The following is a 19237-nucleotide window of genomic DNA, read 5'->3' as shown; positions in this document are numbered from 1 at the left end:
ACCGCGGCCGACCCTGGAGGCCGGGCTTCCCGCCCGTCGCCTCACGGGAAGGTTGCCGTGATGTCTTCCCATGTGTGGCCTCTTGCTCTGACGTCAGCCCCGGGCTATGACGACGTGTCAGTGCCTCGGAGCAGCGAGCGGTGTCTGTACCCTGAGGGGGGGCCCCACTCAGCTGTGACGTCACCATGATGCCACCCATGATGTCATTGCTGTGCTGAACCTCAGGGCCCTCTAGGCCTGTGCTGCCGTGATGGCGTCGCACCGCTGTGAAATACCCGGGCAGTGGAGGAGGTGCTCTGCCATCCACCCGCGGTTTGGTGGCGTGGTTCTGGGTCACAGTGCGCTGCCGTAACATCCTGCACGCCCAGCAGGGCTGCCGCGTGTGGGTGGTTTTGGTCAGAATATTGCTTTCTGCAGAGTTTCAGCAGACCCAAAATCTCCCTCTATGTCTGAATCTTGTGCAGGGGGTTCGCAGTCCAATCTCCTGTTGCAGCACTGAGGTACTTTCAAACTGGGCAAAAGCGTTAATTAAGTTGTAAAAAGGCGCTGTTTAGCACAGCCTTTTGGCATCTCCGTATAATTCTGTTGTCTTGTAGAGGACTTCCTTGGATGATCCAGTTTTAGTGTCATAATGATGCATTCATTGTAACACATCTAAAAATAACAGTTGTGTAACAGTCCAATCATGGAAAAACGGGCCTGAAGGGAACCGTTTGGGGTCATGTTGTCCATCAGTCGACCCGAAGGCAGCATCGATGTGTCTTCATTTGCTGCAGACAAATGTCTAGTTTGTTCTTCAGAACTTCCAGGGAGGTTCCTCAGCCAGTGCTGCATCAGCTTTTCTTCAAATCACTTTTTTTCTTGAAGCACTGGTGTAATTTAAGCTTGTTTGTTTATTTTTCTTATCTGTCATGAACATGGAAATCAGAGTATCCCTTTGTAGCAGCCTCTTACATATTATAAGACTGTTATCTGCCTCTTCTGTCTTATCTTCTCCAGACTAAACAACCCCATTTCTTGCAATCTTTCCTCGTAGATCATGTTTCTTAAGCCTCTGATCATTCTCATTGCTCTCCTTTGGACTCTTCCAGATGGTTCTCATTTTTTTTGAAATGCAGCAATCAAAAACTGGAAGCTGAGGTCTTTCTGGGTCTGAATAGAACAGAAAGACTCTTACAGGCTCCACTATTTCCCAGGGACAAGGATTTTTCATAGCATGTGATGCTCTTGTCGTGTGTTCTTCTCGTGATCCAGATTTTTTTTTTTTTTCCCTGCAGGACTGATACCTAATGAGTTATCACATTGTTCATTTTTTTTTTTGTGCATAAGAAATAACCTCATTTTAATTGATCTTTTGGACCATACTGCTATACCAGGATCCATGAGCTGGTGGTGAAAAACGAAGATTTTTTTATTCATGTTTGCTGAGAGGAGTATCTTAGAGTACAAACATTTAGATCTTACACTGACGGCTACTTAGATTTGGGAAAAGGGCCCTCTGTGGTTTTGAAAGCTCCAGCTTTCAATGCTGCCAGCTTTTCTGTGCTTTTTTTTCAAAGCTTTCTGTAGTAACACCATCTAGGTGAGAAGGCAGGGATTAAGCTATTGTTGAAGCCCAGTGGTGTAAAGGCTTTACTGATCACTCTATACCTCCCATTCGAGATTTAGTGCAGAGCTTTCAGTTGTCTTTGCTGAGGGACAAAGGTCTGCGGATAGCATTTGGCTTTTTCACAGCTATGGAGAGATTACTGTAGTGCAACTCTGCCATTTCAGTTTTGGGGACTAATACACTCCTGCTATTAGAGAACTTTCCAAAGAAGCGTTGTGTTTCTGTTTATTTTGTTAAAATTTCTTTTTTCTTTACTCCCGATTCAGTGACGTGAAACATTCAGTGTATTTGACACCGCCTTCTGCGTACTTTCTTGCACGTCTTCATAATGGAACTAGCAGCCCACATAGGAGAGTACATTCACTGAGCTGATAGATTTTTCTGTGCCTTTTGGGCACAGAAAAATTTCTCTTGTCTTTTGGGCAATTCAGATGGTTCATCCTCTCATTGTTTGTATGATTGATGATGGCAAGTGAGTTGATCAAAGACTGCAAATTGTAACACTGAGACAAAAATCATTACTTAGAAACCATCGTACTTGCAGTTTTCAGATATCAATCAAAATGATTTAGAAATTAATTAGAATTACAGCACTGTGGAAAAAAAAAAAAATCAGTCTTTTCCGCACTGAATAATCTTCAGCTGAAATAATAACTCAGTATAAATGTGCTTTGCTCTCTGTAGTAGCTGACTCTATTGTGAGTGCTCCATGGATAAGGTCCAGCAGCATCAGCTATTCAGCTGTTTTTGCTCTCAATAGCTGCCCATTTTTTTCTTGTTAGCATTTATATATTCCTGATGTCCTGACACGTTTCCCAAGCTGTGGAACATGGATCTGTTGCATTGGGTTCAGTAGAGTTAGGTGTTTTGAGAACAGTGGTGCTATTTGGGTAAAACATCACCTGCAGTCAGCTATTACACTGCATTGCAGCAAAAGATATGTTATCTTAAACAACTGGTGTCGTTAATGGCCTTGCAAAAAATCAGTCTAAAGTAAGTCCTGCTGTACTCATATACATCTAGTGAAGGTAATTAGTAACTTAAATTAATTCTGCTGAAGCTGGAACTTGCCATCTAAGCTGCAGACTACCAAGATGTGTTCCTGGGCAAACCCACAGATAATAATTGTCATAGTCTCCTAAAGCCATTCACTCAAACTCTGCAAGAAGAGGTTTTTGGTTTGGTGTTTTGGTTTGGTTTTTTTTTTTTCTAGTTACTCCTTCCCTCTTTGAAAATTTTACAAAGCTTGCTAGTTGCTAGGCTTGGATTGCAACACTGCTCCAGAGAAATGCTAGGTTTAGATGACTCACACCCACAACAATAAAAAGTTCTAGTGTAATTCAAGACAGCTGACTACAGGCTTGTATCATACATTAATACTCAGTTGTATTTTTTTAATTTTATTGCTTCAAAGTTAAAATTGATTTGCAAGTACTGCCCTGCACAGGGCAACATTCTGGAAGGGGCCATGGCAGCTCTGGCATGAACTTTGCGTGGCTGATGCCAAGAAAAAAATGAGGGAATGTCAGGGCAAGATGAGAAGAAAATAATTCAGTGAAGAAGGAGGCAGTGTTTTAAGATAATGGATTCCGTTTCCCTGCCAGTTGTTGGTCTCAGTCTATTACAACTTTTCCCAAATGCCTTATCTAAATTGGGTTTTCTCTCTTTTTTGGTTTTGTAAGTTCTTTCTAATCTTACCATATTAGTTTCTGCCTGAATTTCCTCTGTGAATGATGAAGACTTCTGAGAAATCTTTGTCTCAAAACAGAGATTGTTATGATGGAATTCCTCATTTCTTCAAATCCTTTTAGTTCCATCACTGTATTCTATTGCGGTGTGCTAGCGTTACATGACAATTACTGCTCATTAGAAGTGGCCCAGAATATATTATAAACTTTAATCACTTGAAGAATACCCCGTGGGACGGGCTTTCCATGTGTTATTGCAACAATTCTGTTCCAAGTACTTTGAACTTGCTGTTCAGCTTGGCTTTGCAGGCCTGTGCTGTTCAGAGTACAGGAGGGAGTTCACAGCAGCATGTGTACTAGTGAAGGAGGAGTGACTCTTTGGCCCTTCCTAAGGAGATTAATTATTACTAATTCTTGTGAATACTTGTTTTTAGTGGGATCTTAGTCCACTTTTTTGACCTCTTTCACAGAGACAGCCTGGAAATTTGCCAGCGGTAACAACTTTCAGTCACCTCACTGCAAAGGCAGTTTCTCCTATGTTCATGAAAAGATCTTGCTTGATTGTTTTGTAGTAGATCGGTGACTTCCATTCAGAAAATGTGTAAGCAGTTAGTCTGGATATATGCATATTAGAAGACTCCTTTTTTTTTTTTTTTTTTTTTTTTTTTCCCCCCCCCCCACAAAGCATGGTCAGCTTATGGAATTCACCAAAAGAGTATATTAAATCTTGCTAAAAAATTAACAATGTTAATAACAAATAACAAAAAAAAACCCCAAAGCCCAAACAAAAAACTCAGAAGAGCTGGTAATTGTGATGTTTCAAGGAATAAGATGTTTGCTAATCAAACAGGTGGTTGGAAGCAGTTTCCCAAGCAGGTTATTCCACCTGTGCATAAATGTGAAGAATGTAGTTAAGGTGGGCAGAACTTTGCCTCAGCATTTTACCCTGAGCTAAGCTGGCTGTTGCTCAGGTAAAAGCTCTGGAGTTTGTTCCCTGCAATGTATCTGTTCTTCAAATGATGCCCTTTAATGTGTGATGCTCGTGCTTAATACTTTGAGAAAGAAAAGAGGAATTAATTCAAAGTTCACCTAAACTAAATTAGTGTTGCCCTCTTTGCTATTTTCAGGAAATTACTACAATCAAGGAGAGATTCGTAAGAAAGAACTGGAACAGAGTTGTTTTCTTCTGGGGATTCCTGCTTCTGATGTAATGGTTGTTGATCACAGGTAAGCAGTTTTCATTTATAGCATAATTTCATTGCAGTTTTTAAATAGGAAGTAAAGTTCACTTTAAAAGTTCAGTGAAAGCATACTGTGTCATTCTAAAAAGCCTTGAGGAATCTCAAAAAAGGCCATACTAGATAATTTTGTTAACTCTTAACATAAATTAATTAATGCAGAAGACAATTCATGTGTGGGGATCATAATCCCTAGGTTAAGCTCTGTTGATACAGCATTTAGAATAATGGTAACCACACTTGTTGGGATCTGGCACAGTGTGTTCCGGCAGCACCATCACGTTTTGTTACACTTGTTGCAGTGTTAGACAATTAGAGTTTTCTGAATTGCCTGTGGCAGGTTTGTCTGTAGGCTAGTCTTTACAGGGTTAGTGTGGAATTCCTTAATATTTATAATCTGGTTTAGTCCTGGCTAAAGACAAAAGTGAATTGCAGTATTAAAGACAGTCCATAATAACATGACAGCAAGATTCTTTCAAACTAAGCCATGCAAGATTTCTGTTTTTCTAAGGTGTGATGTTGTTTTCTTTAGTTGTGTGCAGATACAAAGGTAGGTAATAAAGCTGACACTTCTTTGTTTTGGCATTAATTCAGGAACTCTCTTCTGGGAAGGTGATTTAACACTTAGAATCAGTGAAACTCAGAACTAACATTGTAAAGGCCTCTTAAACTGCCCGATGATGGTCTGTCTGGGGTTGATAGGAGCCAAACTGGATACTCATTGCTAAGAAACACAGTACAAGTGGTTGTTTCAATTGTAAACAACTGTCATACAATCCATGAAGAATATTTTTATTTATGAAGAAATAATTTTAATAGCAACGTAGTGATTTAAAGCCATGCCAACTAGAAAAGTCAACGTTGGAGAAAAAACTGGCTCTAGGCAGGTCCTTTTCCCATGAACATATTTTCCCTCAAGCTAAGGCAACAGAAACCACAGTCCAGAATATGAATCTTCTTGAGTTCTTTGCTTTTTTTAGCTTTAGGTTTCTCTCCAAGTTTTAAGCTCACTTAGGAAAACAGCATAGGAGTTGTTTTTCCTTTGGAATGAAAAGAGATGTTTCCATTCACTTCTCATGAACTGTTTTTGGATAACTTTGAGTTTTGTAGTACAATCATACGACAATGCCCAAAACATTTTGGGGAGGGATAAGGAAAAAAGCTGCTAAGCTTTGCTAAGTATAAAGTCTGCTCAATGAACTATTTTTTGAAATTAACACAGAGCCCAGAAGCCTAGGGGCCTTTCATCCTCTAACGCAACATGAGTTTGGTTAGTATGTGATGCAAGTTTCCTGATACTGCTCAGTCATCCCCCAGCATACACGGTCCAGAGGACTGTTTTTTCAAGTAGTACTTTGGGTTGCTCTGTAGGAAGGTGAGGGCCATTTCGGAGAAGTAGCTTGGATCATGCCTCTTTATTACTTTCATTACACATATTTATGTTAGTAATGACTGATACATGATTTTCCCCAGTGAATGCAGTGCCTGAAAAGACAGATCCATCCCATTGCCCAGAGCTTCAGGGCAGGGGCTAGATTTAGATTTGAGGTCTCTATCTCTGAGGTTAGATTGCTATGAGATAACCATCAAATTGTCTAACTTTGTTGTATATTCAGGGAGTGAACCGAAGTGAAGTTCTTGCTGAATGTTGCTCAGAGCTTGTTTACGCAATGAAGTGACGTGTGTTTACAGTGCGTTGTTTACTCTGCAATAACTCACCATGTGGATGCTCTTTATGAAAAATGTCTGTGGATCAGGTGTTAGCAAAATGGTAGAGGATCAGGAATAATTTCTAGATGACGCTGAATTTTTAGAGTAGCTAATTTTTAGAGTACTATTTTCCAGTGGCTTAGACAAAGCACTGGGACTCAGGGCTCTTGAAACTTCCTCAGAGTTCCTGGATTCCATAATGTCAGTAGCTTTCCTATGCCTCTGTTATGACTTCTGTAATTTACAGATTATACAAAAAATTTTGCCAGTATGGGATGATGTGAAACTTGCTAAATAGTAAGTTATCTACCACTAGATTTCCATGTAAATTCATGTCTACAGAATACAGTTCAGGAGGCTGTTCCTTTTTAGCATTTTGTCTTCCGTAGGCACTGTTTAAGATCAGAGCCCTTTGGCTTTTTTTTATTCCCTTCCTAACTCTACAGAAGATAATTTTCCATCAATGTAAAGAACTAGAACATTGCTTAAGGACTGCAGCTGGCATGCTGCCCACCTAACATTTCTTATACAAACACTGGATGCCTTGCATTATCCAAGCTGCAGACTTGTATTTTGGTAAGGAAAGCCCAAAGGATTGCTAGGTCTGGATCTCCTCCAGCCATTGTAGTGTGGAGCTGAGTCATGCTGTTTCCTCTTTGCATGATCTACAAGTGAGTGAGTAGAATTTTCAAGATGTAAAAGGGGAAATGCATCTGAAAAGCAGGGTGATTGACTTGCTGTGTAATCTCACTTGTCCAGGCAGGTATAAAATCAACGTGACATTTTGAATTGTGTGTGAATTTGTAAAAAGAAATCTTCAGTCAGTCAGCCTATGATGAAATCTGTGCTAAAGACCAGTTCCTTATTAAGCAGTTCCTTACCTTAAACAATGCCTCTCTCAGGATTCCTAGGGCAGGACTAGTTCAGTTTCTTATCAGCCAACTGCTTTGCACTGATTCTTCAGTGGGTGTTTGGTGGTGTTACTGTGTTTGTTACCTCAGTTAAGGACAACTCAAATCTTCTGCACAAATACAGTCCCAAACTGTACCCATACTTCAGCCCTAGAGATTGGAGATCCACGTGAATCTCCTGCAAAAAAGTTCTTTGCTTTAGAGGGCATGTCCAGGAGTGGAAAGGGGCATGCATTACCACACAGCACCCAGTTACTGTAGATGAACAGATGGGCATGCAAACAGCTTTTTCCAGACCATTTTAGATCAGAGCACTGGTACATTTTTATTGTCTTGTGTGCTGCAACAATGGACTTTTTGTAGCTGTAAAGGTGAGATAATTTGTCTTACCTACTGTGCCATGATACCAGCTTAATTTTCACAAAGAGTGCTATAGTTCTATATATATGCAGTGAAGGTAAAGCGAGCATAGCTAAAATATGAGTGGTGTAGTTACCTTTAATGCAAACACAGACTAACTGAACTGACAAATCTGCTACAATGATATGCCTAAAATAGTAGGTAAATCAGATGCTGGATGTTTCTGTGGTGGCAGAATGGTCTAATTTATAAAGCATTTGGCTGCACTGCAAACAAAAAAGGACGTCAGTTTTCACCAAAAGTTCTGTTGTTCTTTATGCATGTGTTAGACTTTGCTGCCAGATTTAGCTTAAAGTTTGAATTGCTCTGGTAATGTACAGGCAAATGATCCACTTAAAGGACATGAGTACTTGCAGAGCAGGGCAGAACTCCCTGCATCTGGAGAAGAACAAATCTGAGTAACTGATTTGCACTTGAGATGTGTGGCCATGACAAGGTTCAGCTTAGCAAAAGAGCTTGTAAACAAGTAAAAAGCAAGTCCTGCATTATCATAAAACACGGAGATGGTTTCTCTTCCCTTCTCTTTAGAATATGCAGAAAAGAATGCTTCAGTAAGCAATGTGAGGAGAAAAAATGTTCACATAAGAGCTGCTTTGGGTGCTGTTCTTTGCTGTGGCACTGCTACACGTTTTCTTGGTTGTTAATCTGTCTGGTCTTGAGAACATAGTGAGATGAAGGTGCTCTAGTCTCCAAAACCAGTTGTCAGGTCACAAATCATTGCCATGGTTTTGGACTTGTAAGTGTACTTTGTTGGGAATTTACTTATAGCTGGGAAAGCTATCTGTAATTAATTAATTTGTGAATACATGCTCCTGAGCTAGAAAGCTCCCTCTTATGGTATATGGAAAACCAGGAGTTAGTATCTAATTGATCTAATATTAAGAGTTAGTTAAGCTCCCATTAACATTGGACACAACTGCCAATGTTCTGGATGTCTACTAGTCTGTAACATTACACGTAAACAGGAGATGTTTTCTAAGCTGTTTGCACTTTCTGAGGAGAACAAGTAAAAAGGAAGCCCATATTCTTTTTTTCTAATATCTGTTTTGGGTTCATGGAAAGATTAATATCAGGCATTTTACTGCAGCTTCTGAAGCTTTTGTGCGCGGCTGTACTGGACAGAAGGTAAAACTGATTGTTTGCATCTTTAATACAGCAGAAAATATTTGGCCCAAGTTTGCACCACAAAGAAAATAATAGCCAAGTTTTGTGTAAACTAGAAAATTTTCCATTCACAGTACAAAGGCTTACTGCAAATGATGTTACATCTGTTTCCAAGCCCCCATGGAAATTGTGCTTCATTCACTTTTTTTTTATTATTATTATTTTGCTTAAGTCCAAAAGGCCTCTTACTAGACAAAGCACAGGAGAGAGGACATCTGCCCATGCAGAATCACAAGCTATCTGCAAGTTTTTTATGAGGCTGCAGAGAGGCTCAAATTATTATTATTTTTTTTTTATATAGTAATTCTTCACTGTTGGGCTTGTTTTCCCCCCCCACAAGGTAAATAGGCTTGACTGTACTTCCTTATGTTTAACTTCCAACGAACTTCCTTCCATGAGCTCCCCATGTCAGAGAAGTGAGTCTGTAAGGTCATGGGAAAAATATATCCTTGAATAAATAGGGTGTGTGTCAGATTGTGATGATCAGAAAGATACAAAAAAACTACTCAGACCATTCAGAGAATGAAATATGTAACTGGAAATTTGAGCCTTTATATTAGAATTTAGAAATGTACATACAGTTAAGAAGTATATCCCATTGATTCAGTTCAGTTTTACTGTACTTAGGTGGTTTGTTGATGGCTTTATTGATTCAAATGCAGGGTGCTAAGCACATGAAAGCTGAAGATGCAGGCTATATAGTGAGACTATGTGCTGTACTTCAGAAAGCTTGCCTGAACACTGGGGGCACCAGGAGAAGCGCAGAGAGAAAATCCTGGCCTCAGTAAAGTCTGGTGGCAAAGCTGTCTGATTTCATACCAGTTTCTGACTCACTTATTTGCAGACCTGTGTCATCTTGCTGAATGGGATTTTTTTAAAAAGTATTTCTCTTATGTGTTTCTGATCAGAATGGTGATACTATTCCCCAATGTTTCTCCTTTCCCTGTTCTTACATTTCATATTTTGGTATCAGTATTTAATACTTTTAATGCTGCTGAAATAATTGTGGTAATTAGTTACATTTTGTCTTCCTAAGTTCCTCGGGATATTATAGTTTGATATTTTATTGCTAATTCTAAAGAGCTGATCTATGTGCTGATTAAAATTGCTGCTGTGTTTTATTCTAGAAGACCTGCATATTTCAGTAGTGAGTGATGGGATTCTCTTCAGTTTACTTAGCCCAGCAACATTGTAAAGGGCTTTTTTTTTCTTTTTTTTTTTTTTTTGCAGAATTTTCTTTAATTAAAAGTGGCATCTGTGGGACCAGAAAATCTTAGATGTAAATTGGTTGCATATTCAGTGTGTATTACAGGGAAATCAACTTACATCTTTGGAATCTGTCGAACATACTCATAATCATCCTGAGTACTAACACGCTTAACCATTACAAGAAGGCACGAAGCCTTTGTCAGTCAGGTTGGGTATCTTGATGTTTATGTAATCACTGTGGCCAGATTTCACTGCTGTTTAGTATAATTCTTGAAATTTAAATTGGTTTTGTTCTGAGAAGACAATAAAATATTTGGCCACCTATTTTTATTTACATTTCTAAATAAACAGATAATTTTTCCAAAATGCTTACCACATGGCAGCTCATGCTGATATTTTAGGACATCAGAACACTTTTTATAAAGAGGCTTATATTAAAGTCTGCCTTCCAGCTTCTGCTTTTATGTGTTGCTCTATGCAATAATTTTAAGAGGAAATTCTTCTGGGGATTGAGATGTCTCTACCCTCCAGGAAAGCTGCTTTCTGAAACAAAGGCTTGTATTGCAGTAAGTTAGGTTTAGCTATTTTGTCCTACGTTGGATATTTTCCTCAATAAGGAAATCTGCCCTTTTGCTTCCCTGGGGCTTCTGTGAACCAGGTCCTTTCTCAGCTTTCCAGCATGATTAACTTCCTTGCTGTACAAAAAGGGGGAAGGGTTTGTGGTGAAAGGGAAAATGATCCTTTCAGTGCCAAAGGGCCATGTCCCCCAGATTACCTCAGCAGAGCAATGAGCAATGGTCCATTTCAAAACATTCAAGGATTCTCCTTCACATGTCAACAGAGACCTGTCAAACCACATCAGTGAAGCCACAGCAGGGTTTGATTAAGAGCAAGAGTCTGGCCAGAGAAGCCAAGGGCTCTGAATAAATGCAGGGGGAAGTGAAGGAATAGTGCTAAAGGACAAAATGCCTTTATGGAAATCGAATCAAAATACTCTGCATTGAGATTTATACTTTTAATGCTCAAGATTATTTCAGCAGAATAAAAAGCATGGAATACTGATCTCAAAACATGAAATATGAGAACAAGGATCCTATGCATCCCCCAAAGCTGACGCAAGTTTGATTAAACTTAAAAACTATAAGCCCTGGTAAACTGATAGAAATAAAAGAAGTAAGGCTGTGCATAATAGCTGTGTTTCAGGGGTCTGGGAAAACTGGCTAGGGCTGAAGACAGGTAAATGCACTAGAACAGGGAAATCCATTAGGAGTCTTATTTTTTTGTTCTTTCTTAGTTCATACCTTCAGAAATGCCTTCTACTATTCTTTTATTAATGGCTTTTAAAAGTCCCCCACATATGTTAAAGGTAGGCATCTTTTTTGGAGCAAAGAAAGGTTCAGTGACCCATCCTGGATGTGTGGGTGATTCATGTCCCAGCTTTGCCATCTCCTGGTAACACAGATACTCTGACTGGGGCGATTCTGTGACTAGACCACTTGTGTCCATGCAGAAGGAAGTGTCTTTGGTTTTGCTGGTTTCCAGTATAAAATTCAGGGTTTCATATTATAATATTTTGGGTGGACTTTCTTCATGATGCTAGTAATCTGCCAACATAGAAATATACGGTCATTAGATTAAAGCTATTTTCAACAGTTATACCCACAACTCCCCATTTAAACGTGAAAAATTGTAACAACCTATTTATTTTGCCGGTTACACAGTGGAACAATAGAGTGTGCTTTGCCAACAGGCACCCTGAGGAACTAATGGAGAATGACAGGCGTTTCCCCTTTGACCCAAGAAGGTTCCCTGTGTTGATAGCCCAGCAACATCTCTGTTACAACACTCATTTTAACCTGCAGCTGCAAATGCCTTGCTGTTAGTTATAGGCAGACCAGGGTCGTTTATCAGAGAATAGAAAATGGTCAACTCTTTTCTTTAAAGAGTAACAGTCAAATAGTCACAGTAAGTTAATCGAGAGGAGGAACAAACAAAAAAAATCTACCACGGATTCAGTTTAAGCTTTTGAATCTCTGCATTCCTCCCAGCTTACTCAGGGAAAATATATTCCTATTTCTACTGGGAACACTCTTAAAAGCCTTCTCACACTAATGGATTGGGCGTTAACGTCTTGTTCACAAGAACTGTGTGGTTTCTTTGTGTGTTCTCATAATCTTATTTTAATTGTAGCTATAGTACAAAATGTTGAGTGCCTCAGTTAAAATACAGCTGTGAGATCTGACGCTGTGACATGGTTTGGAAACATCCAGTTGCATCTGCAACGGACTTGCATTTTCTGCGTATCAGGTAATTACTGTGCTGGAAAACAGAGGAAGGGGATTTGCAGCCTTTCTTGGTCCAACTCCCCTTTGGGATTCAGTCTAGAGAAGTGCAGTTACATCAATTTCTGTTTTTCCTAATGGTTGGGATCCTAGGTGTACTAGGTAACTCCTGCAGTTAGTATGCTTCTGTACTCACACTTCAGTTGGAGGTAATTGCAGTAACTTCCCACAAGTTGCTTCAGTCTTTGGGAGACAAAAAGTTTCAGTGTGTCCAGGGCCCTCATGACATTAAAACCAGTTGTTGGTTTATTCCTGTTCCCTTCATCTAACTTTGCTAGTTCAGGCAGTCACTAAAAAATTTATGGAATAATCAATATCTGAGCCTTGGGAGCAAAGCTTTTATTAGGCTCATTAAGGACAGAATGTTTCCAATTGGAAGGCTTAGGGTCAAAGGCTGTCAGATCCCTTTAAATGCCATGATAGGCTGTCTTGCTGAATGCCAGCAATATAATTCTCATTTCTTGAGTTCGTTTTCATAATTCCCATCGAAGTGAGACTGCATCTCTTATGCTGGCAGCTAGTAAGAGAACATAGGAAGCAGTGCATACAGTGCCTGAGGGGTGAGTGGGAAGCATCCCCTTCTATGGCAGGCTCAAAGGGTTGAGTCAATGAGCTGCAGAAGTAGGGTGTCTGTGAGGCCTTTAGGACAGGACCATGGGATGAAGGAAATTCCCAAGAATTTTGCCTCCCCCTAAAAACAATTGCAGGACATTCGGTGGGGATGTTTCTGGCTTTTTTATATAAAAACGCAGGGTCAGGATAGGAGAGGGGGGAAAAAAAAAATTGTTTAGTGGGCGTCACTCCTGAGTAATAAAAGAGGTTAGTTACTTTCATGTTGATTGAAATGTTTATTTTTCATAGGAATAGCAATGTTTGGACTGCAGACACTGTAAAGACTCAGTGAAATTTTTTTGAGTATATAGACTTACAAATTCTGTGGTTTTAAACAACTTATGTTTTGGGTCTACATCAACCCGGTTCTTCCACATAAGTGGTAGAGCTGGAGCTGTAGCATCTTGGACATCTTAATTTCTTTCTTTCCTCGGAGCCAGCTTCTGGTCCCATCAAAATCAGTGGGTGGTTGGCCATTGACTTTAGTAGGACCAGAAATTGTCATTGAAACAGTCAACAAGAGAAGACAAAGTCTTGCTTAAAAAAATGTTAGTATGGGGAAAGTTGGAAAAGAACTGTACAATGGATATTGTGTAAAATGTGTTTTCTCTTAATGACCTTCCAGTTCAGATTGGCTCTGTTTACATACAGATCAAAAGCTGGTTTGTCTAACTGCCAGCACAGCAAAACTCAGTCTGGGATCTGAATATCCAGCTGTGTCTTTTGCCTCTGACATCCTCCCAGTAATAAAAGTTGTGTGGCTGGGATTTGGCTAGAATTGCAGATGATGTGTGAGCCAGAATTGAATTCAGCCTGCTTTTCCTCTGCAAGACAATAGAAGTTAAAACTTGTTTGTGTCAATAAAATAAGCATATACAACTCATAACCCCTCAGGGACCAGATATGATGAATAAGATGCTTTTTTTCTATCATCACATTTCTAACTGACCAATGTTAGTAATAAGTCTGTGAGAATTCAGACTTTTGTCTTCCTCATTTCAAAGTTGGAACAGAAGCTTTTATGGAGTTTACCTGTGAAGATGCAGCATCCAGAGAACAGACATAATTATGACAACCTTTGCAGAGCTATCTAATGCAGGTTCTTTGCTTTTCCCTGGAGGGTACACTATGTTGAGCACTGTCCTTGCTGTGTAAGCCTGTACTCTGTTAACAGTTTCCCTGCAGCTTGACAAAGTGACAGAGACAGTAACTTCTTCACAGGTAAAATGGTACTGCTAGCATGCCTGCTAGTTATGACTTTCCTGTTTCAGTCTTTTCTCCAACGATATGTCAGTAAACTAGGCTGCTTTGTGTAGCGGAGGCTCTCAAACTTTGCCTTACAGAGATATCTATTTGGTAGCTTGTCAGGAACTTGGATGCTGCACTTTGTGAGACAGATGCCAGTGGAGCGTGTGGTGATGGAGCAGTTTCGGGTCCCAGGGTACTGTCTGGATGCAGGCAAAGCTGTCTCGGTTCATAAGGGAGCAATGCATGATGAAACTGTATTTACTGCAGGGTCTTTCTTATAAGGGTGGTGAAAACTGGCTGCAGTACAGAGCTCCATTAGCAATTTCACTTGCAGGTTGTACTTTGGCCACCTCATTGTAAAAGACTGCTTGTAAAGCCATATAGCAGTTAGGCACAGCATTTGTTATCTCCACTTTTTCCATTAATAAACCCCTATTTGACAGACGATTGAAAGCTCCTCCACTTGACAGTATCAGTGTGGACCAGCAAAGGTGTTCTCAGCAGTCTAGAATCTGAGGCTCCTCAAACTCTTCTAGCTTATTTGCAGTGGGGTGCTGCTGTGCAGCAGCATGATCCAGGACTGCCTTTTGAAGCATCCTACAGCAAGAGAATTCCCATTTGTATTTTCTTGGCTGAGTTTGTTGTGACATGCCCTGTTATTTTTGCACTCTGTGTCCATTCTGAAGTTCCCCCAGGCATCCCTTCAAATGAAGCATTGCATCACCGAGGAAGTGAAGCCATTAAAAGTGAATGCTTTTGCCAAACACTTGGAGCAAATACAGTCAGCTCTCATCTACCAGAAATGGACTTGCAAGTTGACATTGCAAAATTTGGGAAGAACAATAGTCCTTTCTTGAGTGGTTTGATGCAGTTTTTCAAAAAGCTGAACTATGCTGTTATTTTTTTTTGCCACATCATGAATGATGGTTTCATATTTGCATAGGGCAAATGTAGAAGGGTTGCCAAGCAAAGTAGTTAGAGCACAGAGCTTCACACTTCAAAATCCTTTTGACAGAAAAGAAATTTTACTTTCTCTGCTGAACTCTGCTAAGGTCTCTGACCTTCTCTGTGTTTTACTTTCATCCTCTGATACTCCTGCCTTTTTGCAGGGGGCTGTGGGGATGGACCAGTTACTGTTTACATACTATTCTCATGGTGTGAAATGCTGTATACGTGTTAAGGATCATTATTAAAGTTTTCCTTGCTAGGCAAAGGGTTAACTTCTTCCTCCAAAGAAGGAGATCTGATTTAGGTTTGGCACAGGAGGAGGGAAGACAGAGTATTTTGTTCTGCAGGAAACTAGGTCAGCAGGTTTTTATTATCATGCTCGACAGCCCAATGTGGTTTGCATTTAGGAGTGAACTCAGTTGACATTGTGTATGGTCCATTTCCTCTTCCCAGAAAGCAGGCCTCAGACATCGCTCCATACATTATGGCTTTCCCAAATTGAATGCAAGAGAATATTTAGCTGAAGAAGCTCAGGCAGTTGTGAGTTTGTCAGATACGCTTTTAGAGCTGTCTGTCAGGAGTGCCTCAGGAACACAGAATTAAGTCCAAGATATTTTGAAGAGGAGGAACAATAGGGCTGGAATATTTTCAGTCACTGAAGTGCATCAGAATCACAGAGATCTTCATTGTTTTTACACCCCATCTACTGATGATTGTTCTTATAGCCTGTGGCATTGTTTAGTTTTTGTTTGGATGTGATCAGATTCTGATCTTTGTCCTGCCAAAGTAAATTTGGAGTAATACCCTTGCTTTCTTTGAAGCTACTGCCATGTGTGGCTGAGATCACAGCGTGGTCCTGCAGGGATAACCTTTAGATGGGGAGTTTTCCACTATAACTTTTGGACCATCATGACCGATAAAAGATTTGAATAATCCAGAATATTTTTCACACCTTCCAGTTTTCTTGACTGTATACCCTGGAGTGTATTCTTTTCCTGGGCAACTGAGAATAGATGTCTATGTTCTTTACCTCTGCCTATTGAAGACCGAATTGTGGCAGACGTGACGCATGTTGGAGAATTCAGGCTGCCTCTCTTGACAGATTATTTTGACTTTACTGAATAATTGAAATCTAAGTACTCATAAGTTAAAAAAAAATCTACTTTGTTTTGATTGTAGGGATCAGGTGAGGGTGATGGAGCTTAGAAAGGCTATTGGCAATGTCTAGGAAAAATTCTGAGTAATAGGATTTAGGGCTGAGCATCTATTTCCAGTTCTATACTCTTGTTGTTTTACAGACTTCAGTGTGAGTTAATGGCTCTTCAGCATAATAAAACCATCTAATTCAGTCCTGTTCTAGTCTTTATTCAGTTCTGGCATTGAGAAGCCCAGACATTTTTGCAAACCCAAGTTTGGCTTTTAAAGCTGAACAAGGAAAATACAGGCAATGCTGAGAAGAACAGACAGCAGTAGGTTGCCAGCAATTCCTGGAAATAATGGAGTTTCACAACCATTCCCTGCAGATTGGGCATTTAGGGAGGAAAAATATCCTTGTGGCTTACATGGACAGAATAATGAAAATGCAAAGTCTGAGAAAGTTTATTATGGTAAAAATTCAAATGCCATTCTAGGATTTAAACCAAAGAGCAGCATATCAAATGCCTCAAAATGATGACAGCATAGAAATAATGCAGGTCAGAAAATTGCATATGGTCTCTCCTGAACTTGCTTTTAATGTTGTGTTAGGCTGTACATTTTAGTTGTCCAATGCCTTTGAATCCTTAAACATTCTCAGCTGCAAGAACTGTGCTCATATAATCATCTTTTGAAATATGAACATGTTGAACAGGGATGAAGAAAGTTGGTATTTCTGTAATAACCTTATGCTCTTACATTGCTGGCAGCTGTGACTGAGAGCCAGGAAAATGACAGCACTCATCAGCGTGAGAGGCATAGAGAGGACTTGTACCAGGCAGACGTGTACTAACAATACACATCTGAGCTGAGGCAGCATTTTGAAAATTGCCTTCTACATGACGAAACCAGAAAGGATCGTAGGAGAAACTCCATAGCTTCATTCAGGGATGACAAATTATTTCATTCAAATTCATAGCGACTCAGAAAATGTCACTATGTTGCTGGAAGACTTGGGTTGTATCCCTTACTCCCTAAACTGAACTAAGTTGAATTCAACTGTTAGATCAAGAAATGAGAGATGGAAACGACTCTCTCCTGTAGTGGCTCTCCAGAATGTATGTTATATCTCTTCAGGCTGTCAGGCAGGTGGAGCTTTTAGGATGTGACTCATACAATAAATAAGTTTGGTCATTCTTGCTGTGAATAAAAAGGGTAAAATCCTACATTTTTATAAAGGCTTTTTCTTCCCCAAAAGAGTCCAGGAAACATCACAAATCGTTAGCATGTAAGAGCTGTCACTGAAAATACAGTAGCTTCTGGGTTGAAACAGTAACTGCTAATAGCACTCAGTAATGCCATTATGTATGAAAAATGTCCGTGGCTGTATATTTGTGCTCTTTCAGATGAGTGAACTTGAGAGTTTCTAGACTGAAAATTAGGTTGGTAATGCAGAAGAGCCATGCACGTATGTCAGCAAATGAACAGATGCTTGCAGAAGACTAGGGGATAAACAGATGCCCAGTAATGCTGGTGTACAGAATAAGCCATTTGTGCCCATTTGGGAGCTCTGCTGCATAAAGGATGCAGCCTGCAAATTTAAGTAGGTTATGATGTTCTCCCCTATGGCTGGGGTTAGAGGCCAGTCCAGTTAACTGCAGAGTAGTCGCTTTGTGGAACAAACATGAAGGCACTAAACTAAAATTGTCTTTCAGAGAGCAATGGCTTCATATGGGTGCACTTCCTTTTTGTTTTTAAATGTAACCCTACTTTACCAATTAAAGTAGCTATTTAATGGTTAAATATGATCTCTGAGCTATGAGCACAAACCCTGTTTATCCCTTTTGTGGGATAAAATATATTTAGTCTTGCTTTATTTGTAGTTGTTATTCCTTTTTAGTGTTTTAACCAGTAATTAACCCTATCTGTTGATAGTTGTTTACAGCTGGGAACAGGCTGACAAGAATGGTGTTCTTTGTTCTGCAGTTAGGAGGCTACCCTGCCAGGTAGCCATCCTGTATCTGTTTCCCAAAGCCAGGTAGCTATCTCCTGGGGCAACCCCTCTACCAGGAGAGAGAGAATAGCAACCTTCTCAAATGGGGCTGATCACTGCCGATCTTTTCCAAGAATGGTAATTGTTTGGTTGATTAATTTTATTGACAACTTATTGCAGGCAAAACATGCCAGACTGAAAGTACTGGTAAACAGTAGGCATAGGTCCCATGCAATACTACTCGGAGTAACTCTACACACCAGTACATGTTGGTACACTTCATTGTTGCTTCAGAATGATTGCTTGTATCTGCAAGATTACTGTCCAATGTATTACAACTTTTGGCCTCTTTCCTTGGATGCCAATAAAAAGATTAATTTGAACAGGGCTAAAAATGCATTAGTATTTAAAGGAGATATATTTTTTCCTGTGCTGCCTTATCTCTTATTCCGTCCCAATCCTTTATGCATTATGCTCAGAGAGGTGCTGTAGAGCAGACTTGAAGACCCTCTGTACAGAGTCTTCATACAGCTTCTGCTATGTTTAGTGCTCTCAGAGTCTACAAGGAGGTAAGGAAGGACTTTTTGTCTCCATGCTCATATGTCCTTATTCCAGGAGCTTGGATATGCTCTTGCAAGAGCAGTCTGGAGCAGTGCTTTGCCAGCACAGGGTGTTTGATACACAACACACTCAATACCCCCTCTTACGGTGGCTCATTCTGTTAACACTTGCAGTATCCTTCCACGATACCCTTGCTGGGGCCTTCACACAGCTCACAAGTGATCTCTGGCTCCACAGCAGCTACAGTACTTGAGTAATCTCCAGCCCGTCTTGGTGGTTGGACTTTCCCAGTGACCTGCATTAACCAGAAGTGTCTTGGGAGGCTTCCCAGTTCTGTCATTCTGCTTTTGGTGTTTACAGCTACAGCAACTAACTCCTGACATTTATACCCAGCTTGTGCTCTGATTGCTGCAGCTTGGTGCCTGTTTGCACATGAGGCCTTCTGATAAG

At 40.1% G+C, this 19237-nt stretch overlaps 1 protein-coding gene across 1 annotated transcript in view; it reads left to right on the top strand.

Annotated features, from left to right (window-relative positions):
- The window catches only part of PIGL (phosphatidylinositol glycan anchor biosynthesis class L), a 67211-nt gene that overhangs the window by 6344 nt on the left and 41630 nt on the right, over nucleotides 1–19237 (top strand). The window contains exon 3 of the mRNA XM_035889615.1: nucleotides 4425–4524. Coding sequence (XP_035745508.1) covers nucleotides 4425–4524 — 100 coding nt within the window. The remainder of the gene's footprint in view (nucleotides 1–4424; nucleotides 4525–19237) is intronic.

This window comes from Egretta garzetta, unplaced genomic scaffold, assembly GCF_000687185.1.
Source record: "Egretta garzetta isolate BGI_Z169 unplaced genomic scaffold, ASM68718v1 scaffold112, whole genome shotgun sequence".
Taxonomy (NCBI): Eukaryota; Metazoa; Chordata; class Aves; order Pelecaniformes; family Ardeidae; genus Egretta; species Egretta garzetta.
The sequence above is the reverse complement of the archived record's forward strand: the minus strand, read 5'-3'. Positions and strand labels throughout refer to the sequence as shown.